At 56.5% G+C, this 23,777-nt stretch overlaps 7 protein-coding genes across 7 annotated transcripts; 3 read left to right on the top strand and 4 right to left on the bottom strand.

Moving 5' to 3' along the window:
- Nucleotides 1-333: 333 nt before the first annotated feature.
- On the top strand, nt 334-4,369 carry BXZ73DRAFT_82253 (uncharacterized protein; the record flags this gene model as incomplete). Its single annotated transcript, XM_048023663.1, has 10 exons — nt 334-467; nt 521-602; nt 657-836; nt 889-963; nt 1,016-1,207; nt 1,261-1,818; nt 1,872-3,915; nt 3,965-3,994; nt 4,050-4,238; nt 4,287-4,369. The coding sequence occupies 10 exons, from the start codon at nt 334-336 to the stop codon at nt 4,367-4,369; spliced, it is 3,567 nt and encodes a 1,188-aa protein (XP_047871922.1).
- Nucleotides 4,370-4,571: 202 nt separating this feature from the next.
- Nucleotides 4,572-10,911, bottom strand: BXZ73DRAFT_93169 (Sec7-domain-containing protein; the record flags this gene model as incomplete). Its single annotated transcript, XM_048026593.1, has 21 exons — nt 4,572-4,709; nt 4,769-4,895; nt 4,952-5,390; nt 5,446-5,649; nt 5,701-5,984; nt 6,041-6,362; nt 6,415-6,520; nt 6,570-6,743; nt 6,793-6,981; nt 7,034-7,142; nt 7,191-7,648; nt 7,699-8,015; nt 8,070-8,266; nt 8,322-8,443; nt 8,496-8,997; nt 9,048-9,232; nt 9,288-9,561; nt 9,612-9,785; nt 9,834-10,788; nt 10,823-10,854; nt 10,877-10,911. The coding sequence occupies 21 exons, from the start codon at nt 10,909-10,911 to the stop codon at nt 4,572-4,574; spliced, it is 5,343 nt and encodes a 1,780-aa protein (XP_047871921.1).
- Nucleotides 10,912-11,467: 556 nt separating this feature from the next.
- On the top strand, nt 11,468-12,839 carry BXZ73DRAFT_56132 (Deoxyhypusine synthase; the record flags this gene model as incomplete). Its single annotated transcript, XM_048021439.1, has 6 exons — nt 11,468-11,665; nt 11,744-12,217; nt 12,277-12,486; nt 12,543-12,572; nt 12,625-12,720; nt 12,771-12,839. The coding sequence occupies 6 exons, from the start codon at nt 11,468-11,470 to the stop codon at nt 12,837-12,839; spliced, it is 1,077 nt and encodes a 358-aa protein (XP_047871920.1).
- A 78-nt stretch (nt 12,840-12,917) lies between these two features.
- BXZ73DRAFT_93167 (14-3-3-like protein) lies at nt 12,918-13,966 on the bottom strand (the record flags this gene model as incomplete). The annotated part of the gene is made up of 4 exons (XM_048026592.1): nt 12,918-12,949; nt 13,036-13,382; nt 13,472-13,781; nt 13,894-13,966. 4 exons carry the CDS (start codon nt 13,964-13,966, stop codon nt 12,918-12,920), a joined length of 762 nt encoding a protein of 253 aa, XP_047871919.1.
- Nucleotides 13,967-14,571: 605 nt separating this feature from the next.
- BXZ73DRAFT_93166 (glycoside hydrolase) lies at nt 14,572-15,624 on the bottom strand (the record flags this gene model as incomplete). Its single annotated transcript, XM_048026591.1, has 7 exons — nt 14,572-14,599; nt 14,657-14,793; nt 14,850-14,891; nt 14,948-15,012; nt 15,068-15,425; nt 15,483-15,511; nt 15,567-15,624. The coding sequence occupies 7 exons, from the start codon at nt 15,622-15,624 to the stop codon at nt 14,572-14,574; spliced, it is 717 nt and encodes a 238-aa protein (XP_047871918.1).
- Nucleotides 15,625-17,947: 2,323 nt separating this feature from the next.
- Nucleotides 17,948-19,044, top strand: BXZ73DRAFT_93165 (kinase-like domain-containing protein; the record flags this gene model as incomplete). Its single annotated transcript, XM_048026590.1, has 3 exons — nt 17,948-18,107; nt 18,237-18,607; nt 18,685-19,044. 3 exons carry the CDS (start codon nt 17,948-17,950, stop codon nt 19,042-19,044), a joined length of 891 nt encoding a protein of 296 aa, XP_047871917.1.
- Nucleotides 19,045-20,013: 969 nt separating this feature from the next.
- Nucleotides 20,014-23,579, bottom strand: BXZ73DRAFT_107352 (uncharacterized protein; the record flags this gene model as incomplete). Its single annotated transcript, XM_048016882.1, has 7 exons — nt 20,014-20,248; nt 20,297-20,413; nt 20,474-20,621; nt 20,680-21,295; nt 21,354-21,521; nt 21,575-23,171; nt 23,227-23,579. 7 exons carry the CDS (start codon nt 23,577-23,579, stop codon nt 20,014-20,016), a joined length of 3,234 nt encoding a protein of 1,077 aa, XP_047871916.1.
- Between the last annotated feature and the right edge of the window lie 198 nt (nt 23,580-23,777).

Genomic DNA, 23,777 nt, shown 5'->3' with positions numbered 1-23,777 from the left:
GCCATGACCCGTCTGATGTGCATCGTTGGCCATGAAGCCATGCTGACTCGCTACTAGTTTGCTGATCGGGCCCGCTGTTGACTCCAGCCTGTCCAATAGCTAGATCCATCGCACCACAGCTAGAGCTGCACGCATTATCTCAGCTGTACCCATCCTGGGCTTGTGCTCCTTCTGCCCGTCCCAAGAGGAATGCCAGTGTTCTCAATGTTATCACCGATGCATGAGCGTACTTTGGAGGCAGCAACAGGATGAGCGCTACCCACAAGCATGCCATCATAGCGCGTGCCGCCGACTTTCCCGAGCACCATCACTACCCTCCCTCTCCCCTCCCCCATGGCCTCAGAACGAGAGAAATATCTTGCTGTTCTCAAGGCATCCTATGACTACGACCCACAAGCTGATGCTGAGGATGAGTTAGCTCTCAAGGAGAACCAACTGCTCTTCCTCTTGGAGCGTACAGACGACGAGTACGATCAACCATTCCTCCTCCTGAGTCTGTTCCCACTGACACTATCAATAGCTGGTGGAAGGTCAAGATTAAACCGGATTCACAGGATGAAGAGGGTCCTTCTGGTCTCGTACCGGCGGCATATGTCGAACTTGTTCGTTACTGTACTGCCTGCCTCGCTCTCCATCTCACTATTGATTATTCCCAGGCCGACCCAATACAAGTCGTCAAAGTGCTTTACGACTATGAAGCAACCCAGCCGACTGAGTTGACCGTGAAAGAGGACGAAGTCTTGCATGTGTATGGCAAGGATGAAGAATGGTTCTTGGTGATGAGCCCAGAGGAGGAGGGCAGGGTGGGATATGTTCCTGGTAATTATGTTGAAGAGGTGTGTCGTCTTTCCTTTGCTGCTAGAGCCGTATTTCTGAGACGCATATCAGACTAGCGGCGACGATGAAGGGGGTGCCGCGCCTGCCGCCTCTACTTCCATCTCATCCATTGTCGTCCCCGACTCGGTACGTGCGTAGGCCGACTGGGCCCAACGTTCTTCTCATTCTTGCATATCAGCCCCCACGACCCCCGCGACCGGTCAGCACATATGTGGACCCTGCGGATCGAGTCGCGGCCGCTTCAAACAAGGCCCAGGCGGACTCCATCCAGACGTGGTCGATATCGGAGGTCGACACGAAGGGCAAGAAGAAGAAGGGCACGCTTGGGATAGGCAACGGTGCAATGTTCTTCGCGAGCGAATCCGACAAGGTACGCCCTATCAACGATCGTCATTACCCCAGTCGTCCGACCGATGTGCGCAGAACCCCGTGAGGAAGTGGCAGACGTCCGACGTGCAGTCCTCGAAGGTTGAGAAGTCGAAACATGTCCACATCGAAGTCGGCGGGCCGGACGCGGCAAGCTTACACTTCCACGCGGGCTCCAAGGACAACGCCGAAGCGATCATGGCGAAGCTCGAGTCCTCCCGTGCGCTTGCCGGTGGGGACGCCGTGGCCACCAACGGGACTTCTTCACCTCGTCCGGTTGATGGCTCTCCCATAGAGCGTCCCAGGAGCGTGGCGAAATCAGTGCACTTTGCCCCAGACGAGCCGGACGTCATCCCGCCCTCGGAGAGGTATCAGGATGCGGAACCGGAGGAGGAGCCGGCAGAAGAGCAGTACGAGGCTCCGTCGCACGCTGAAGTTCAGACGGAGGACGGCGTTCCCGCCGTGGCTTTATACGACTTCGCTGCCGACGGCGAAGATGAGCTCAGCGTTCGCGAAGGGGAGACGCTCATCGTGTTGGAGAGGGACAGCGACGAATGGTGGAAGTGCAGAAACTCTGACGGCCTCGAAGGCGTCGTTCCCGCAAGCTACATCGAGGTAAGTGTCTCTCAACATCGTCCCGAACACTCCCAATGATGCTGGCATGATAGGTGGTCGGTGGCGCTGTGCCACCTGCACCATCCAATAACCGGGCGGCTGAAGAGGCTGCAGCGAAGACGCAAGCCGCGGCCGCAGAGAAAGCCGCTAGGGATGCGGCTGCCCGAGAGGAGTCCGAACGTCGTGCTGTCGCGGAGCGCGAACAAGCTGACAAACGGAAGAAGAAGGAAGAGGCAGAGCAACGCGCGAAGGCAGCAGCGGTTGCCGCTGAAGCCGACAAGAAGCGGCGCGAGCAGGAGCGGGATAGGCAAAAAGAGAAGGAGCTCCAAGCCGCAGAGGATGATGCGAAGCGGAAGAAGCAGCAGCAGACCGAGCAACAGCGTAAGAAGAGTGGCGAGCAAAGCCGATCGTCGACCGACAAGCGTGGCCCGCCCCCGGAAGCGCTACGTGAGTGGAGGGATCGCACTGGCCAGTTCCGCGTCGATGCGGCATTCCTCGGGTTCACCAACGGCAAGATTCGTCTGCATAAGGTCAATGGAGTCGTCATCGAGGTCCCAGCAGAGAAGATGTCCGAAGACGACTTGCGATACGTCCAGAAGCTCACCAAGCAGAGGCACCAGTCCCACCGCAAATCTGATGATGATGACGAGCCACTCGAGCTTCGCAGACGATCCTTGGTCCCCGATGCTGCTGCTAAACCTTCGCCTAGAGCCTCGCCGCAGAAGAAGGGGCCAACGATTGATTGGTTTGAATTTTTCCTCAACGCAGGCTGCGATATGGATGACTGCACACGCTACGCAACCTCATTCGAGAAAGACAAGATCGACGAAGCCATCCTTCCGGACATCACAGAGAGCACCATGCGTTCACTCGGTCTTCGTGAAGGCGACATCATTCGCGTCAAGAAGGCCATTGAACAGCGGAAGTCCAAGGACTCCTCAGATGTCCATAGTGAACAGCTGCGGAAAGACGAAGAGTTGGCTAGGCAGCTCCAAGCTGAAGAGAATGGCTCGAACCTCAAGTCGAGGAGTCCTGCACCCAACCTGTTCGCCGGTCCAAACGGCGAAATCAAGAACATACGTCGCGGGAGACCACAGCCTAGCAAGAGCGGACCTCCGGCCAGCGTCAACATTCAGTCGATCTCGACAGCCTCTGATCAAATCATCAGGACAGGTTCTCCCATGGTTTCCAGCCCGGATGCCATTGCCCCATCGTCAAGTCCCGCACAAGCGCCACCCAAGGCTGCTATTGTAGCCCCCGCGGTTAGCGGATTCGACGACGACGCCTGGACAAACAGGCCGAGCTCAACGAAACCTCTAGCGCCGACTCCTCCTGCTCGCGCTCCCTCGGCACCCCCTGCCCCTCCTCCGCCTCCCGCTCCGCCTGTGGCTGATACCGCAGCACCCCCCGCGCCTGCTGTCGCTGTCAGTCCCCCGCCCGCTCGTGCGGCATCGGTTGCCTCAGGAGCGCCCGCACCGAACCCAGAGAACGACATTTTCGACCAGCTTGCCCGCATTGCCTCTATCCGCGTGAGCACTCCCCAAGCACCTCAGCCAATTACCGCTGTGGCTTCTGCTCCCGCGCGCGCGACGACGCTATCCCCACCGCAAACGCTGTCTCCCCCCATGGGCTTCCAGTCTGGCATGGGCATGGGCGGCTCTCCCGTGTCTATGGGTCAGGCTTTGCAAGCTCAAGCGACCGGGATGCTCGCTCCTATGAACGGTCCGCGTGGTCCGTTCGCGCCTGTCCCAGCGAATCAAGCCCTGCTCCAGCCCCTTGTCCCGACAACGACAGGTTTCCAGGGCTTCGTGCCAACACGCCCGGGATCAACGCCGTCGAACTTTCAGCCATCTGCAGCTCTTTCACCGTTCAACTCGTCCCCTCAATCGTTGCTCCCACAAACGACCGGATTCCCTGGTATGGCGCCATCTGTCATGTCGCAGCCTACGGGCTTCCAGCCTCAGCCGATGATGTCGCAACCCACGGGCATGCCAGGCAACAACTTCGGCATGAACGGCATGAACAACGGCATGGGCGGTGGCATGAACTCGTTCGGGTCCACTCCGGGCTTTGGCGGCATGAACACCATGCAAATGAGTAGGTACCCTTCGCGTCTACATCCGATCATGTTCTGAGCCGCCTCCAGATCCGACAGGCTTCAATCCCGTTGCGATTAGTACGTTTCACGAAGCAGAAGTCGTATGTTTTCTTGCTGACCTGCCCTGTCACAGATCCCACTGGCTTCAACCCTGGATTCGGCCAGTCGCCCTTCGCCAACCCTACTCCCCCGCCTCAGCCGTCCCAGCCACAGACCAATACCACTCCTGCGAACATCTTTGCGTCGATGAAGAGTGGCACGTTTGGCCAAGACGACAACACGCCACAGGACGCGAACAAGTACGATGCCCTCCGTCCGAATCGTAAGTACATTACGCAAGTTTTCGAACATACGCTGACATGCTTCGCAGCTACGCCGCTGATGGCGCAGCCTACCGGATGGGGAGGGTTCGGTGGATCTACTGGATACCAGAATGGCTATGGTTACCAGTGAGCCCGAGGGATCGAGGACTTTTTTGTTTTGCAGTACTATTATCTACCTTAGGAACACGACTTATCTCTCACGCACGAACCTCTGCGGATGCACTTCCAAAGCAAGATTCAACGGAAACATTGCAATAATATACCCGAGGATTCCGTCATTATACAACCGTGCCGGCAAATAAGATAGGTGTGGTCGGTGGGCGTGATGTCTATCATGGACGCTCTGTGATGCCCTGGACGTAGCCAACGCGAACGAAATACTCCCGCAAGCCTTCCCGAATCTCCGAAGCCATGTCTCGCGAAAGCAGCTCAGTGGCGAGGGGATAAACGGCTGGGAGGTATCTTGTGAACTACGGGAGCAACAATAATCAGCGTCCAACTTGATCGGAAGAGCTCGTGGGCGACGTACGGCCTTATCGTCGAAACGGACGAAACCTTGAAGAATCTCTGCGACGACTGGCGTCCATGCCGCGATATTTTTGGCTTGCGTGTCTAGGCGCAGCTTGTTGAAGTCCTGGAGGACGCCGAGGCCCAACCTACGTACAGTTCAAGTCAGGAAGATCCACCCGGTGTCCGGACCGAGTCTACTCACGGCATGAGACGATCCGCAACCTGCGGTCGCGCAGCTTGGTGCTCGGGACGAGAATCGTAGTACATCCGGAGGAGGACATGCACTAATGTGGACGCGCTGCTCGACTCCTGCTTGAGAAGGTTGGGGAGGTGCTTCATGAAGCCGACTTTCCAGAGCCCTGTCCGAAGCTCCTTGTCGTCGTTGAACATCCTCGCAAACTGATAGCTGTGGTCGAGGACGCCCATGAGACGGAGGAGGTGCTCGGGTGGGATGGTGTTGTAGACCTCGTCGTTGCGGAGCAGGTCGTTCGTCGTCTCGATGAGGAGGAGCTGCAAAACACACTTGACGATGATTTGCCGGAAGATTCGTCTCCGCTCGTTCAGCGATATCCTGGCACCGGCCTTCGGCTTTTCGCTGTTTGGGGAGAGAGGTGCGGGAACCATTGCTTGCTCTCCGGATTCTAGAGAAGGTCAGCGTGAGGGAGTTAAATTGAGGCCAAATCCAATACATCATACCTGACGTGTCCTGGACATCAGGCGAACCGTCATCGATCTCGACGCGAAGGCTCTCGTCGAAGAGCTGGTGGGGCGTCGTCGTCCTGAAGAGCTTGACGAACGTCGTGGCGACACGTTCCCAACGTGCTGCACTGAGCTTCTTGATGTTGCTCTCGAGCAATTGCTGCAAACATGAAGTTCCTATCCGCGCCAGTGTGTCGTTCTCTGTTGGCGTGGTAAGCCTGCGATCCCTTTGAGCACGAACCAGGCACTGACCTTGGCAGATGCAGACACAAAGCAGGTCGAGCAAACCGTCAAGGAAACGCTCCAGTGTCTCGAAGTAGAACGTGTAGAGGTCAATCAGGTTGCGCAGCGCTTGAATCATGGTCGTAGACAACCAGACACTCATATCTTCCTGGGTACTGAAGCGTGACACATCTTGGCTGGACTTGAGAACCGCGAAAATGGGGAAGAGCAACTCTTGGCAGACCGTGTCCCAGAACTCCACAGGATAGGTGGAACCGTACGTCTTGAGCGTGCTGAAGAGCGAGTCGAGAGCTCTGTTCATTCAAGAGTCAGACTTTTGACGCAAAGCAAGACAGCCATCATCACGTACAGTCGTCGAACTTCCAAGTCCTCGCCGTTCATGATGACATCGTAGAACCCAAAGAGAACCGGGAACCAGTACTTGATCATGGGGTCGTCAGCAGGCTTGTGGTCCTTCTCCTTAAAGGCACAATCGGGACACTCGAGCATAGTGGGAATGGTATCTCGGAGCATGGCGATGGCGAGGAGGCTGATCTTCTGATACTTGCTCACTTTGCAGAAGTCCGTGATGCAGACGGTCAGGTCCGCGAAAGACCCATGGCGAACGATAGCTGTGAAGTGCTCTTTGTTCAGCCGAGTGACGATCTCGAACGCAGAGTTGGCGATCTTTTCTATTCGTAAAGGTCAGCCCTGTTCCCATCACTCGATAACGTTGGAGCATACCTGTTGCAGCCTTGGACGCGGCGGAGAAGGCAGCGAACATCGTTCTCCACCCAGAACGCAAATTCTGCACTCGCGCTTGAATCATCACTTGCAAGCAAGTCAAAACCTGCCTCATATTTAGCCAACGAGTACGGAGAAAGTATACTGAAGCTTACCATGTCGCGAACCTCGGGGTTGGAGTTGTGGACCATCGTGTACTCGAACGGCCTTAAGAAATCCTTCTGGAATTTGAAGTGCGGAAGCTCCTCTTTCTCCAAGAAGCGCATGGCCAGTTGCCGCAATGCATCCAAGGCGAAGAAGCAGACGGGTGGGTTCTTGTGACAGCAAACCTTCAATCTATGATCAGCATTGATCAACATGTTTGGGTTGCGAACATACCTGGTTGAAGTGTTCACCCAAGATCTCCCACATATTGGACCATTCCAAACGAATGCGGTTCATGTTGTAGTACGAAATCTCGACGAGCTTCTGCAAGCTGAACAAGCGCGGGTGTTGTGACATCCCTGATGACTGGATCTCCTCCCACGAAACGTCGCATAGCGCACGCACGAAGTCGACGATCGCAGTCTAAACCACGCGTCAATGATCCGGTCGTATACTGAGAGAGCACCAAACTCACTCCAGACAGATAGTGACTGAGAGAGAACACCATGTCAGCGGCGACCGTGATGTGAGTCGAGCGACTCTCGTTAGCCAGCTCCTCGGTGGGAGGCTTGCGAACGCGTCCGCTAGGTTTTCGTGAGCACCTAAATCACAGGATCGGATTACTGACATACCCTTTCTTGCCCCCGTCGTGAACGTCCAGACCGCTGCTGATCAACTGCATGTGTTCGAGCTGGCTGACGTTAGTGAGGACCTCCCGCCATGATCCCTTGAGGTTGTTCCCCTCAGTGACCGCGACGTCGAGTAACGTCTTGATCGCCTCCATATTTTTCGTCTTCATCTCGCCCAGGTTGTTCAGGAAAGTAAACTTGGCAAGCGTGCTCACGAAGGCATTCCGCTCAAGCTCCAAATCGAAGAAGCAGACGATGTGGATCGCGGCTTTGAAGCCTTCCAGGCAGAGCTCAACGATCTCCAGGTCATCTGTACCTTGGAGAGGCCCAGAGATACCAGCAAGGAACGGTATCCATGCAACTTCGAACATAGGCTTGACGTGCACGAAGTGCGAAGCACTGAAGAAGTCGTTGGACTTCGCACCTTTCCGTTGTGACCGAACGAGAGTGCGGAACAGAGTCTAACACGCTGTTAGTCTAGGTTCAACAGTGTTGTGTGAGACAAAGCTACCTCAGTCTTGTTCGCCATGTTGTTCGACTGCATAACATATGCTTCCTTCTGGAGGTCCCTGCCAACGTTGGCCAAGACACCGGCGATTCCAGTCCCTAAGGTAATCACCGGGCCCGCAATCTCATCCTTCATACGAATCTCATTGACCTGGATCTCGTCATAGATCGCGTTCAGGATGTCGTCAGGCAAGTCCTGACCGTCATTGATGCCCCGGTTGTTGGCAATGAATCCTTGTTTGGTCATGTGGTTCTTGATGTGAGGATTATGCGTGTCAGTGTTGAGCATGATCACCGAATAAGCGAGCACATATGCGGTGTCTGAACAGACCCGTTAGTCACTATAAGATCGAGGGATAAAGCTTGTCAACGCACCGGCATTGGCGAAAATCGTACTGTCATTTCCGGCGACATAGCGCTGGGCAAACTTCAGCATGAACCGATCGATCTTCTGACCTTCCCCAGGGAGACGGAACGTCTGAAGGAAAGCACGAAGGGCATCCGTGAAGGGCATGTTGGAGAGGTCGAGCATGTCGACAAAAGCGTGCATGATAATGATATTCTCCTCGTCTCTGAGTAGCTAGTGAGCTTCTCGTCGGCTCTTGTTAATTAACTCAAATGACTTACCCCTCACCCAGGTATTCGCCTATCGCCGCTTTGCTAAGACCATCTGTGTCAAGCAGGAATCTCGCGATGTCCTGGGGTGTCTTTCTTGCAATAAATCCAGTCTCCAGGAAGAACTCAACGCCCTTCAACATAGAATGTCAGCGGTGCGCGATATGCAACACCAGATATACGCACCCGCTTAGGCTTCTGGTTGAATTTCTTAATGCCCTCGAGCAGGGTCGTCTTCTTCTGTTTGGCGCTTTCGAACCGGGTCGGGTCATCGGCGAGTTCAGGGGTCACGCCGCGCGATATGTCTGGGAGCCCTGGCGAAAGCTTCTCAGACAAGTCAGGAGTTCCTGAATCTCTCCGTGACTCGTCGAGGAACATCGACTGCGTAGTGGGATCTGTTGTCTGTTCCGGTAGCGAGGTGCTGGTAGTACCCCAAGCCACTAGAGACTTGAGGACGGCGACGAGACATTCGAGTCCTTGCCTACGGAGCTGCGCCTCCGAATTACCTATGGTTGCTGTGTCGACATTGCCGGGTACGGAAAGCGCCGAAGTGCTGAATGAAGGGGGAACTTGAGCTCCATGGCTGTCCTTCTTCTGAGGTTGTAGAGCAGGGCTAGCAGGATCATTCGTCTTCTGCAGGGCATGAGACACGGGAGAAGTACCGATCTTGGATATTATGTTCATCAAACTGAAAACCGATCAGAAAAGTACTTCAATGGGGGAGAAATTATTCCATACTGCTCGTAAATGTTGTCCGCCGCCTCACTGTCGCAGTCGTAGTTGAGATAGATCTCGACAAGAGCCTGCGGGTCCTGACACAGTCGTTGGAGCATGCTGACAACCATGGCCTTCTGCTTCAGCGTCGATGTCTTCATCTCCAGGATAGGGATGAAGATCTCGTGCAAGAGCACCTCTATTTCTTTCTGGATGGGAGCTGTGAGTACTTGGATCCGGCCCGAGTATGTCGCAAGTACGAACCTTGAGCTTTGTACGCATCCCAGACAGCACCCTCCAGAATATCTCCACGCTAATCTCGAAAACCTGGGGTACAGGGCTCACGGCATTCCGACTGAGACACAAGCACAGGTACTGATTCGAAGCCTGAATGAAAGAGGTGGCCTCGTTTGAGGAAGAGGAATAGATGATCGCCGAAGGAGCAACAAAGATGGGCATATGAGAGTTGAGGATCATGAGCACAAGGTGCAGAGAGAGCAGTTTCGAGCGCATAGAATGAGACTTCAAGTCGCGCTCGCTGTTAATAATTGTCAGCTGGAGTTCCAAGACCTTGTCGAGCACCCTAACCTCTCGCTATTCAATGGCTTCATTGTGAGTTTGCAGAGAGCCCTGAAGACGAGGAAAGCGTCCTTGACGAAGAGGTCGTTGGTGGACAGTTCCCTGTGATAAAGACCACCTTCTTCATCTTCATCGTCATGAGGGACGTGGGCTACTTCGCTTGCCTGAGAGCCGGACGCCTCTCTGTGATAATTTTAGGTATACGAACGCATCACAAGATTGAATACGCACTGTCGATGGTGTGTCCCATTCTGATGCCCATTCACACCGTTCGTTCCGTTCGGCCGCTGCTCCACCGATGCAGAATCGCCTGGCGTCGCATCCGTGGCCTCCGTTGGAGCCACGGATGCCGCACTGGAAGGCACTTCCGACGGCTCGTACACCAAGGTTGTGCCATCCGAGCTGTTGAGCGAGGGCTCAGGACTTTGTGTAGGAAGTGGCAGGGAGCCGCGAGGAGACCCAACAAGAGGCGACCGGTGGAATGGCCGCGGGCTGTCGGGACTGTCGCGCGCAGAAAATGCCGAAGTGGAATCCGACTGCGGAAGGCTCGAATTGCCGATCTTGCACCGCGCGAAGACATGGTTCACCATCTGCGTGAGTCCACCCTGCGCGACCATCTGGTTGACTGGATCCATGCTGAGGAGAAAGACATTGTAAACTGTGCGAACCGCCTTGAGTAGGGATGACTGGTGAACGAGGATGGTCGGGGAGAGGACGAGAGCAAGGAGGGCCTTGACAATCTGTAGGGATACGGTCTCGGGGGTATTCTCGGTGTGGCAAGAGGTGATTGTATGCACGACAAGGTCGACGAGCGACGTAGGTTCGCGCGGAGGCTGCGCTGCACCGCGCGAGTTTGGACCGGGAGACGGCGGTGGAGAGCTGGGTGCTTGCGCAGAGGACGAATCGGCGAAGAACGAGTAGGAGATGAGCTTCGAGATGCAATCCAAGCTTGCAATCATCAGCTTCTCGCTCCTGGTCTCGCAAGCGAGACGGAGAGGCTCGAAGATCTCGCGAGGACGGTCCCCCCCTTGCCCGGATTTAACCATCTCCAACGCGCGCTGCGTACTTTCGCGGAGGGGTGCTGATCGTTTGGCCTCCTTTGACGCGGCAATAGTCTCCAGTGCTGACGAGATGAGAACCACGGAGACGGTGTTGCCCTTGGAGAGTGTAAGGGAGCGTTTATGCCCTTGTGCCGAGTCTGTGGATTGGCGCGACGGGACTGGACGAATGCTCGGCGTTGCAGGCCTGCTGTCTCCAGTCAAGGAGCCGCTAACGGTACGAGGGGAGAGGGGAATGTTTGGGGGCACATTCGGTCGGCGTGCCACAGGCGAAACGGGGTTGGAGGGGATCGGTTTGGCTGGAGGAGTAGGCGGAGGAGGCAGGTCCTCCTCGCCCTCGGTGTACCCATTGCTGCTCCTGTCGTTGGGGGGCTCACCGTCGGTCGACCTTGCCCTATTCTCGTTCACCGGGTCCCTCATAGGAAAGTGGGACATGATGCTCGGCATGGGTTCGTCATGGGGAGGCGGCGAAGGCGGAAGAGGAACGGTCTCGGCCTCCAGGGCGGGAACTTGCGCAACCTGAGCAGAGTCGGGGTCCATGGTAGGCCACGGGTGTCGTCGGCGGTGGCGGCGAGACGTGGCAGCAAGGGGCGCGAGTGGATATGTGGTCGAACTCGAAGAGCGAGGGCGATGAGCTCTTAGCTGTTGGGCATCACGAGACGCGTCGCGCTGGGCATCGAGATCTAGGACACGTCGGCCCCGTTCGTCCCGGCGCGTCCGACACAAATTGCTGAAGTTCCGTTCCTTGCGCCTCGTCAAGTCGTTGCCTTTCCTCTACCCGCACCGCTGCTGCTGTCTGATCCTGCCATGGCCTCTGGATCCGTCCCCTCTGGCGCATCAGCCGCGGTCCTCAAGCCGTCTGAACCGATGCCGGAGTTCGCGGTCTCTGTAGAGGGCCCCAATTTTGAGGAACAAATGTCCCTGCAGAAGTTCATCGCGAGCTACCAACGCATCGGCTTCCAGGCAAACAGCCTTGGCAAGGCCATTGACATTGTCGATAAGATGGTACGTCTGCTCCACTCGTCTCGCTTGTATCTGCGCCCTGAACTCCCCTCCGTTATGCTCGGTCCCTTCCCACTCTAGCGCAAGTGGCGGCTGTCGGACGAGCCTATCAAGGAAGACGAAGCGGACGAGTACCTCTCGCATGAGGTGCGCGCGAACACCAAGTGCGATGTGTTCCTGGGCTATACCTCCAACCTCATCTCCTCGGGTCTGCGTGAAGTCATTCTCTACCTCGTCAAACACAAGCACGTCCGTGCTCTCGTGACAACCGCTGGAGGGATTGAGGAAGACTTCATCAAGTGTCTCGGCAAAACCTACCTTGCTGATTTCAACATAGATGGCGCGGACCTTCGTCGACGTGGTATGAACCGCATCGGTAACCTGCTCGTGCCCAATGACAACTACTGCAAATTCGAGGACTGGCTCACTCCTATACTTGATGCCATGCTTGAGGAGCAAAAGGCGTCCGGCCAGGTTTGGACGCCGAGCTCCTTCATCCGTCGGCTTGGAAAAGAGATTGACAACGAGGAATCTGTATATTACTGGGCTTACAAAGTGAATATATGTTGTCTTGCATGCCGTCGTTCGCACTGAGCCCGCGTCTTGCGTTGTAGAACAATATCCCCGTCTTCTGTCCAGCCTTGACGGACGGCTCGCTCGGAGATATGATCTACTTTCATTCGTTCCGCAACCCGGGCCTGATCGTCGACATTGTACAAGATATCCGCAACCTGAACGAGCTCTCGCGACAATCCAAGAAGGCTGGCATGATCATCCTCGGCGGCGGCGTTTGCAAGCACCAGATTGCAAACGCCATGCTGATTGTACGTCCTGCGAACTCAGCCACAATGATGTATATTCTAATTATATACCCTTACAGCGTAACGGCGCCGACTTCTCGGTGTATATTGTGAGTGTCGTAACCATCGCGGGTGCTGTTTACGGACCTGTCATCGTGTCAGAACACCGGTCAAGAGTTCGATGGTTCTGACTCTGGGGCTCGACCGGACGAGGCCGTGTCGTGGGGCAAGATCCGTGCGGGTTCGGAGTCCGTTAAGGTCCGTAACGCGTGGCAAGGACGAAAACACAACTGAGCTGTCCTCTCCAGGTGTTCGCCGATGCCACGCTTGTCTTCCCGCTCCTTGTCGCGGCGACTTATGCACAACCCGACGCATAGCATCGTTGGCCTGCCGGTTGATGCAGTGAACGCACGAAAGCATAGACGGCTGATACAAAAACATTGTAGATTACTAGGCTACATCGAGCACCCGAGGTGCAACTCCGACACTGTATCGATACAAGTCTTGCGATTGGTTCACTCTGCGAGGCGTCCTTGAGTCACGCGCCACCAAATGCGACCGACCGACGCTCACCTTTAGTGATCTCTCCCTGCCACAAGATGATGTCATCCCGCATTAGTTGCAAAATCATCAAGGTGTCTTCCAAGTTGGCCACCGACGACGCGCCCTCGGCCAATGCGCTCGCGATCGCCTCGTCAAACGCATGCTTTGCGAGGTGGCACGCCCGCTCTGGGCTCCTCATAATGTCGTGAAAGTACACCGCGAAGTTCAGCGCGAGTCCCAGCCGTGTAGGGTGAGTCGGCACGAGCGTCGCCATCGCATGCTTGTATGCTGCCTTGTACGCCTCCAGAGACAGCCTCCCGAGCTCCTCTTGTGAGTTGATCTTCAGCTCTGCCAGGTACCGATAGTAGTCCCCGCGCCTAAGAGTCCGGCGAGATCGCCACCCAGCGACCAGGCAACCAGTCAGCTCCCACTACAACAATAGCAGCAGCACGCGACGCGGACGTACATCTTGCAATAGAACACCTTCTCCTCTCCGTCGCTCGCCGCCGGGATCAAGTGCTGCTCCAAAAGCCCGACCAGGTCGCGGCAGAGCCTGTCCAGGTCGCGCTCGATCTCGTCCTTCTCCACGCGCATGAGCTTCACCTGCTGCCGCGTCGACGCGAGCGCCTCCTTCTTCTGGAGCGCGTCGATCGTCCGCCAGCTCGCGCGCAGCTTCGCCGTCAGGTTCTTGTACGCCGCCGAGAGCAGGTTGCGCTCGTCGATCGTCAGCTGCGCCTCGTTCTCGTTGCAGATGTCCTTCAGCTGCGCGATCACGTCTGCGAGCCCGTGCGCGGTGGTGCGGTCGGCGGCGGGTGAGCAACGGGGGACATGTGTGCGTTAGCGTCGGTGCGTGCCTCGGCGGCTTCTGGCGTGCGCTGGACGACGCACCGTGGTACCGCTCCGACTGATCCGCTATCTTGGCCAGGAACAGACAGTCGAGCCTCGAGAGCGACATGTCCATGGTGCGCGACCGGCCCCCGACGAGCGATATGGAGAGCGGGGAATGGGAGACGGCTGCCTTCGTCGTCGTACTCACGCCGGTGTACATGGGAGATTGCAGGTGCGGAAGACGGTGGTGGACGGTGGGGGGCGAGAGAGAGGTGGTCACTAGTAGTGTCCGAGCCGGGCGCAGGGCAATGCCGCGCGCCTTATGTATACCGCGCTCGCGGGCGGACGCTGGACGCTGGGCAGAGGGGATCGCGAGACGGAGGGGACGAAGGCTTGCAGTCGCCCGCGCACAGCTGATGAGCCGATGGGCTCATGGCGTGCACGCGAGGCGAGGCGAAGGTGCGGCGGGGCAGCTCGCCGCGGACCTCTGTGGGAACCACGCAACGAGGTGCGCACACTCCCGGCCACACACGCGATCTCCCACCCCGATTTGGCAGCCGTAGTGGTTCATCGCCTCGGCCGGACAACCCGCATTGTTGCGGTTACACCAGTACACTGAGCGGGGCTCGTGGCCTGTAGAGCATCGCGAGCACGGCTGCGCTAGCTGGAGTGAGATTGAATGCGAGTTTCAATTGTCAAGCCTAGATATTACAACGATGGTTTGCAACAGGCTGCCTCTCATCCGACCCAGACGTCGCCGCCGGGGCTATTGTACGAATAGTGGTTAGATGATGCTAGCACAAAGTAGTGACTTGTGACTCACGCAGTGTAGCTCTGAAGGTTGTTGTAGATGTTGACGGTGATGCCGGGGTCGGTGGGCTGGTACTCGCCTGGGATCGCAATGGTGGGAGGCGATGCGTTGCCGCCGCCCGTGATGGTGACTTGAGCGCATCCGATGTACTGTGGAGTAGAGCGGTCAACTGCGATGTCATCCGTCTGTCATGATATACACTGACGAACTGCGCGCCCGGGTAGCTCTGTGCAACGTGAAGTGCAATCTAGATAAAGCAGCTGAGTGGGGCTGAGCTTGAAGGACAGATGACCATGAACGTACGATCTCGGCACGCAGCAAATAGTCTCCAGCGGGAAGTGAAGAAGGGAGGGTGACAGTGTGCTTGCCTAGGTAGCGAGAACTTTCAACGACGAGAGAAGAGAAGAGAAAAGATATGCTGACCATTGTTGGCGTTGACAACGTCGGTCGCCCACTCCGAAGAGGAAGCGTCAAGGAGACCTGATGAGTAAATCTTGGTCCACACGGATCCCTGACCATCGAATTCGGCCGCGGTAGTTGGCGCCTTGGCAACGTAGACTTGAACGGGACCCTTATGGCCGCCTGAAATAGCGTCCTCGCCGGTGCGCTGGTCGTGCTGGTGCCACTCAAAGGTGATGCTACTACCAGCCGGAATCGTGAGAGTCTCTACGCTTGATCCAGAGAGACCGTTGACGTTGCAAGTCAGGTCTGTGGAGGTCACATCGGTCACCGGGTTGTTGTTTGGGGGTATCCGAATGTAGCTGTTCAGGCCCTCGTCAACCTGTAAGTTCACAATGTCAGTGAATTGACATTGTGATTGGGTCGGATGGCAACATACACCGTCGTCCCAGACGTACTGCATCGTAACTGAAGCAGAACAGATGAGCTCTCATCGCATCTACTCACGATAGCAAGTACTCACAGTGGGCATGGGCGCTGATGGCTACCGTAGCGAGAGAGGCGAGGAGAGCGACCTTCATTGTACGAATCCCCTGGTGAGCTGAGAGGTTTGGCGGTATCTCGTTCGGCCTTTATGGAGCTCGGCTCAGCCATAAGTTTCAAGCGGCGTGGTCGCGCGACAGACCGCATGCCGAGAAAAGCTGGCTTGGCGTTCCCTGTCGTTCAGATCTCGAAGATACCTCGGCCCTTTTCGATGTCGCGAACGCGGCTCTCGCACATAGGCGCAAGTCTTGAGAAACGCAATGCCGTTCGGCTAGACCCCAAGCATGGGGTCATATGGCAATTTGACGGCCGAGGTTGAGGCGACTAAACAGGAAGGAATTATATCCCACGTTGACTTTTTGGACAGCGTCCGCAAAAACGGCTGCGTTGGGAGTAGTAGATAGTGCCGCGGGTGAGCACTGGCCATGGCGTAATCGGGAGATGCGTACATACGAGCTTAAAAGTCCCCAAGAGACCTGTGGTGGGCTTCGAGAGTGCCGCCCATCAGCTTCACAGAGCTATCGACATGATGGGAGAGACGACGGTCTCGGATAAACCGCCCCACAGCCCGTGAAAATGACTCGGACGGGTAACGGATGCTGAGGCTGCATCATCCGGGTCACATCCGAATGGGTTATATGACCGGAGCACGAACCGCAATGTTGGATGATATGTACGTCATGACAGACAGGTCTCTTCTACGTTACCGGTGCGGTCGATTAACTACGCCCGTTTTCGGGCTGGTATCCGCCCAACTTCCTGTCGGTTGTGGAGGGAATTCGAAAATGAGACGACTGAAGGACAGCCCGCGCGATCGGTGACTGGCGGTGGGGTCGGCTTCGGGAGGTCGGCGTCCGAGGCGGAGGGTGGTGGTAGTCCTCATTCATAAACGTCCAACCATGAGTCCTGGTGGTAGTCCGCGTACAGTATCTTCTCGTAGTGGTGACGGTGCGCGGCGCACCGTGCGGTTGTGGAATATGTTAGAGCACGAGTCAGAGGTGTGGATGGACGTAGCTTCACTGTAGAGGCGATAGAGCGCGAGGGGAGCGGTGATTTAGTCGTGCGAGGTCCCGAAGACAGCAGGCGATGGTCGGCGTCGGTGGGCTGCACCGCAGGTAGGGGCTGAGGGAGTTCCGGATTGTTCTTGACAAGCCGGCAACACAGGGTGGCCAGGTGTCGAGTGTGGATTCAATAAGTCGGGGCTTGTGCACTGAACAAGACGTGGGTCAGAATCTATGAGATTGGCGCGGAAGAGCTTGTGAAGTTGAAACAATGACGATGTGAGCCCCTGTAGGAAGTCATAGCGATGTTGAACGTTGAGACCGGGCGAGTGGAGGAAGCGCGTGCGCAACACTAAAATTGAAGCGCATCTAATCGGCGCGCCATAGTACAGGACTAGTAGCGCCCATTGTGAACAAGCCCTGGGAAACCGCGCTCCCCCGAGTCCCCTTCGCTCACCGGCGTCACTCGCCCCTTGCAAGGAATGTGGCGAACTTCTGCATAGGCTGCTGGGACATTCCTCGGATTCTTTGCACGACGTTCCATCTCTAACTGCGTATGTGCTCTCACTCTACTTTCCTTCGAACCATCGCCGCCGAGTACCAAGGCCCCAGATATAGACGAAATGAACGATTCCCAACTACTCGAACGAACAACGGAAGGCCACTTCCCCGACTAAGTGGCGTGTACTAAGTCGAGCCGAACGTCGACAACATATACCAACACTCGCCCGACATGGTCGCGAAAGGTGGGACTTCGACGACGACGACCTCCCAGGCATCGAAGAGATGACCTTGCCATCCCCGCCGTTCGCTTCGAGTGCGAGTACTAGGACGCCCTCATCAAGGGCGTTCGATAAACGCGGAGCTCGCCAACTTATTCTCCCGCCAGCGCCAGTACGCGTCCGCCCGCCCCCCGCCAACTCCAGAGGACTGTGGGTCCAAGATAGAAGAGAAAATTAGGTGCTTAGTCCACGTGGTCTTCGGTGGTGCAAAAGTCTGATCAACATAGAGAGCCCCAGTGCCCTTCCATTTCGTACACCGGGACTCCTGGTTTTGTTGCAGTTAATTATAGGCCGAATCAGTGAAGGACATGACACTCGGTGCATCAGGTTCTGCGAGTGGTCATGAAGTTCCAGCTGCAGGCAAAAAGGACTGGCTGTCGAAGAGTTGGAGGTTGTATATCTGGACGCCCGACTCATCTTGAGAAGCGCCAGAGACTGGCTTCGTTCACAGCTGCGCCCACTATTACGCAACTGCGCGTGCAAGTGGTGGGGTATCCTCCGCTATCCTTTGCGTTCCTCAAAGTGCACCCCCCGCGTACCCCATCGCCTTTCCCTCTCACTGGCGCCACACCCTCCCCATGCTTGTCGCTAAGCTTCCCACCGGCGTCGAACGCTTCAAGGAATCTGCAGCATATGCTCTTTATATGCTGCTAGGAAGTTCGGCGGATTTCCTGCACGCGACACTGCAGCTCGTTCACATCATCCCTCGGAGTCGTCCCTCTTCGGATTACCGGGCATGTGGCTTCGCTTTCTTGGACCTTTGAGCCAACGCTGACACCCCGAAGGTCTCAGATGTAGACCGAATGAGCGACTCCCAATTGCTCGAGCGACTCACGGCGGAGGAACCACTTCCACCGCTCAGCCAAGTATGCGGCATCGAGCTAAACGCTGAGAACATATCCGTTCTTTCGCCTGACACCGTCGTGAAGTGGCATGACTGGTATGAACCTGAGGAACTCCCTTTGGCCGAAGCGATGACTTTGGATCACATCTTCACCCACACCACCATCCCGGTCCCTCGCGTTCGTCGCGTCATCCGCATCGATTCCGAGCACACAGATGCCATCATCCTCGACCGGATTCCAGGAAGGCAACTTCGGCGCGCGTGGCCGACGATGTCCCTCTGGGCGAAGTTGCGCGTAGCGTTCATCCTCCGTGGGTACATCCGCCAGCTGCACACCGTCCGTAACCCTCGTCCTGGTATGCCTGGGCCGATGGCCCCGGGGGATCTCGCTCGCGTAGACGAGTGCCAACTCATTCGAGGCACCCTCGGTCACCCCTCCGAACACATTCGTCCTACGCCGACCTCGCTGAGTTCTTCAACTGCCGGCGAAGAGCCAACATGATATACTACCCTCATCTGTTCGCGGGTGTTCCGGAGGAGTGGTTCGACTGTTCACAGCCTCTCGTGATGACCCACTGCGACCTCAACATGCGCAACATCCTCGTTGGCGACGACGGGCGACTGTACCTGTTGGACTGGGGGTACTCGGGATTCTATCCTCCCTGGTTCGAATACGTCAACTGGGAGTTTTGGTTGTGCTGCGAAATGGGCGGGAAGGCAGCGGAACTTGATCGCGAGGACCGGCTGTGGAACCTGATGATCCCGTTTATCACCGGTCCGTACTATAAGGAGGACAGATGGTTCTCGTTCGCATATCTTACATACTGGTGATCGAAAGCTCAACGCAGTACCTGGGAGTGCCTTGCCAGTGTATGCCCGAGATTCGTACAATTTACCAAAACACCCCGTATATCGTGATTCCATTTGCGTAGGAAGTGTCGCATCGCATGAAGTCCAGTGACCCATTACTTCAATCAACCACTGTGCGCGCCCCCCTGGATGGTGAACGTCACCCGTCACGTCACCTTACAAGCCGTTCTGGGTGCTATTCACCTCGTGGCATGGTAGGAACGAGCTTTGCGAAGGTGCTTATCTGAGTCTGTGTTGTGCCCAGACTAACCCTCGTCGCTTCCACGCAGCTGCTGTTGACTCGTGTTGAAGGTCCGCGATGCGCTTCTCAAGATCCTTCTTGGTTGGAGTATGTCACGGCGTGGTCAGCATTCCTTAGTAGCGACACAAACCATGGTACATACTAGCATAGTTCTCGGGCCTGTCCGCGGGGTCAGGCTCGAGACTGCCAAAACTTCCATTTGACATGCTCTATGTAGTCATGGGGGTGAGAAGTAGGAGAACGGAATCCCCGTCTGGTATATACAGCGGCTCATCATCCCCAACAAGTGTTGCGGATGTGCCCGCACCAAATCACGTCGCAGTCAAAGAGATGGAAGCAAATTGCGTCTATGTCTGGAACCTTTAGGATACGCTTAGTCGTAACTTGTCGTGAGAGGTCGTAAGTTGGGGCTACAGTGACCGGCTAGACGGGGCACATGGGGGGCACAGTCGCGGAGGAGATATATGCATTAATCGTCCGTTCGAGGTGGTGGTTTCCAGACATAACTCTGTATATACTTGAGGGATCGGTGGGCGTGGGGAGTACACGGTAAGTCAGGGGAATAAAGATCAAGAAAGATGTAGGGCTCGGTGCGAGCGGGGTTGGGAAATAGTGGGGTTTATGCGAATCAAGTATAGATGATGCGCCTTCCGATCTGAACGACGGGAGGGTATCACGAAGTGCGAGGTTCAGATGACAGAGAGGAACGAGCCAACGCTGTGAGCCACAGAGCCGAGCACGCCGAGCATCTCGTTCTCTTCATCCGAGCGGTTCGGGGCATAGTAGAAGCCCGAGAGGAGGACCAGGTAGCTGAGGAGGAGGATGCTGCCACGGTGGTAGTTGCTCTTCGCCTCGATGTAGGTGTAGGTCATCAAGAACACCGACAGGATAATCGCGATGATGTCCCAGCGAGGGAAGATCAACCTAGAAAACTGTGAGCTGGATGGCATCTTGAAGTAAATTACGACTCACGTGAAGGTCTCGGCGGTGGACCCCATCTTGTCAGGGGCATACCAAGCAGAGAAAGCGACCATGGCCGGGACCTGGAGCAAACAGACCTGCAGGGCATACGCGGATCCAATTTCCATGCTATGGAAAGAGACGTTAGTTAATACCGAATACAATTATACCGTTTCACTTCGAACTCACCTCAGAGCGATGTTCCCATTGAGAGCGAACGAGATGGCGTTCATGAACTCAGTAGTGTTGGGCACCAGCGCGAAGAGGGTTACCCCAAGAAATTTCTCGTCGATGCCGGACCCTTCCAAAATGACGTCGACGACATCAACGAGAATCTCTGCAGACAGACAATGATTAGTGCCATTCACAGTGAGACGCATGCATCCCAGACTGACCAGCAATGATAGCATACAGGGCCGTGCACGCAAGCAGAACGCTTGCACTAGTCGTACGGCTCCAAGACGGCGCGTCGTGTCCACCGTGTCCACCTCCGCCAGTGTCCATCTCAGCGCCAGACGAGCGCAGACGCGCGGGGGACTGTGAATGGTTCTGCTGGTGACGGAGAGCGCTGACGGTGGCGACAGCGACGGCGCGGGTGAAGTCGTCCGGGGAGAGGTTGCCGGGGAGTTGAAGGGGCTGCAGGCCGGCGTCCTTGATCGCGTGGTCGACACTCTCCAAGATTGGGGTGTAGTTGGGGCCGTGGGCGGCGGGTGGGGTGACGTAGGAGATGTGACGGTTGGCAGGGCTCGCAGTGGCGAGCTGTGGAGACACAGGCTCGTGAATGCGCGGAACTGGGGTCTCGCTACGTGACATGGAGGATTCTTCGACGGTCATCATGCTTGGCTTGTGGTGCAGCGAAGTCTTGTGCGCCCCGGGAATGAGCTTGTGGTACAGAGACATACGGTTGCTGGTAGGCGCGTGGATCTGTTCCGGCTGGAGGAGTTGCTGCGGGTTCTGCCAGATCTGGCTGGCGTGAGTGCGCAGTGAGAACCAGAGGCCGATGAGATACGACTGGATGAGAAACCCGAGGTTATTGGAAACTTGAAGTCGACAGGACTAGACTACTCACAAATACGAGGATGATAGCGCAGAAGAACATTAAGCTTTTAACTGTAGACTGGTAGAAGGGATCATCCACGGGGTCAGGATGCTGATAGTAGCAGTGCTGGCAGACCCATGGCTTTGTCAAGGAGGTCAACCCATCTTCCGATGGGCATCCATCACAGACCAGCTCGAACTAAAGAACCAGTCAGTCGGGAGTTGGCCACCACGAACCGAGAAGAAACTTACACTGCCGTAAGTCTGATAGAACAACGTGGGGCAAATAGTGCCAATGAAGGCCATGATGAGCAACATACTTGTGACGCCAGCACTCTTCGCGTTGAACTTCATCTCCTTCCTCCGTAGGGCACCGCTGAGCATACTCATTCCGGGCATGAGCAACACACCGGCGAGCAAGCTACCCACGATGGATCCTTCGACGAGGTGGCCCTTGCCTTGCGTAAGCGCGATGCCGTAGAGCAGGATCTCGATGGCGGAACCGAAGGTGGCATTGATGACCGCACCCATACCAATAGACGACTGTGCCGATATAGAAGCGACAGCCATGCCGATGAAGTACGACAGCGGAATGACACTAGCCAAACTCATCACGAAGATGAGTGCGCGCGAAGTGATCGCGGCGAGGAAGGTGGGGACGTGTTGGCCAGCGTGCTCGCGCCGTTCGACCATGGGAAGGAGGACGATGCCGTCGATGATGGCAAAGAGGACGAAAGGAAGGAGGTTGACGAAAATGATGTTGACACCGCCAACCGTGTACTTGTAGTACTTCCACCCCCATGCGCGGTACGTACACAGGAGGACCGTCGACGTCGGTGAGCCGGAAGGCGCAGCCTGGCCCGCCGCGAGGCGAGGGTGCTTGAACGCGACTGGGGTCGCCTCCGCATCCGTATTCCTAGCGGTCGCGTCCGCTCCCCCCTCTTCATCCGGAATGGCAATGACTGGTGCTGCACAGAATCGGACGGAGGTAGGGTGCTGGAAGAGATGCTTGATGAGGGCCCAGTTCAGCCTTGCCATGGGAATGGTGAAAATCAAGAACCAGCACAGAAGCGAGACGATGAGCATGAGCGGCGCGATGAGGGTAATCAGTGCGGCCCAGAAGACGGCCTTGCCCAACCAGTACTCCGCCTTGTTGTCTCCAACTGATACACCGAGAGAATATGAGGACGACATTTGGGTAGCACCATACGACTTTGCGACACCAGCACGGTTGGAAACGCGTGACTGTCCATTGACTGCTGCGAGAAGAGACGTCGTAGCAGTGGGCTGGGCTACCCAAGAGTCCGAGCTTGCTTCCTGCGGGATTGCCATACGCGATCGAGGAGTGATGGTGTTGTGAACGGAACCTGGTTCCGTCGAGCTGCCCGCCTGGTATTCTTCTGGGAAGTACTCTGAATGCGCGGATTCGGGGACGCATTGCTCTTCGTCCTCTGGAAGGAGTTCGACGTCGCCTTCGACGTACTTGCCGAAAGGCCATACGATGTACCATCCGAGGCCGAACAAGAGGGTCGCGTAGTTGCGGCCACCTTTGGGGAGTACATACAAGAAGGCAGAGAGGGCGAAGCAAGTCACCGCGAGCCACCATCCAAACGCGACGAGCCAGAAGATATTGCCGGGGAGGAGATGACGCTCTGCTTGCGCGCTGGGGACGGAGTGTAGAGCTTGGTCGGCGTACTTGGTCACGGATCTCTGTTTCTTGTACAGAGCGGGTTTCCAGATGGGAAGACCGAAGGGGTGCTCGACGTTGATGAGAGACTGGCGGTCCTTGAGGGTAATGGGGTCGAGGTCTTCATCGTCTTCATCGTTCATCGTCTGCCTGCCCGTCCTGCTGTTGCGGGGTGTCGTTCCCCGAAGAGTCGCCGCGGTCCTCGCCTTCGCCATACTGCTCTTCGTCTTCCTCACCAAGTGCGCTGCGCTCCTCGTAGGGCCGGCCTCCGGTAGCATGCGAGCTGGTGATGCTTGTGCTCCGGGCACCGCGACGGCGGGTCGAGCTGACGGATGCGGTCCTGGGCTGGCTGCTGGAGTGGATACGACGCTGACTGGGGGAAGATGCGCGTTGGGTGAAGTAGGACGTTCCCTGAAGATGGTGGGAAGGGGTGTCGGGGACCGTCCACTGAGAACTGTGGCTCATGCTCCGATACAACGGCCCGCGAGAGCCAGTTGTCGAAGCGGTACCCGGCGTAATTCGCGCACCATCGTCCTGCTCGAGGTCTGGTTGGTGGAGACCGCTCGACATGGAGAGACAAGAGGGGCGATGACGGACAGAGCCTGAAGGGCGAGGGGAGTGTCCAGTTGTGTCTGAGGAACGAGCGAGGGCCGCAACCGGCAACGACTGTAAGGAGTTTGGTCGTGTTTGCGGTCTGCGTAAACGCTGGTGGGTATCAGAAGTCTGCTCGCATTTCTCGCTTCTTCCCTCCATCCTCACTCACCTCCG

This window comes from Epithele typhae, assembly GCF_022376455.1.
Source record: "Epithele typhae strain CBS 203.58 chromosome Unknown BXZ73scaffold_107, whole genome shotgun sequence".
NCBI classification, from domain to species: domain Eukaryota; kingdom Fungi; phylum Basidiomycota; class Agaricomycetes; order Polyporales; family Epitheliaceae; genus Epithele; species Epithele typhae.
Note: the sequence above shows the minus strand (reverse complement) of the source record. Positions and strands in the feature narration are given on the sequence as shown.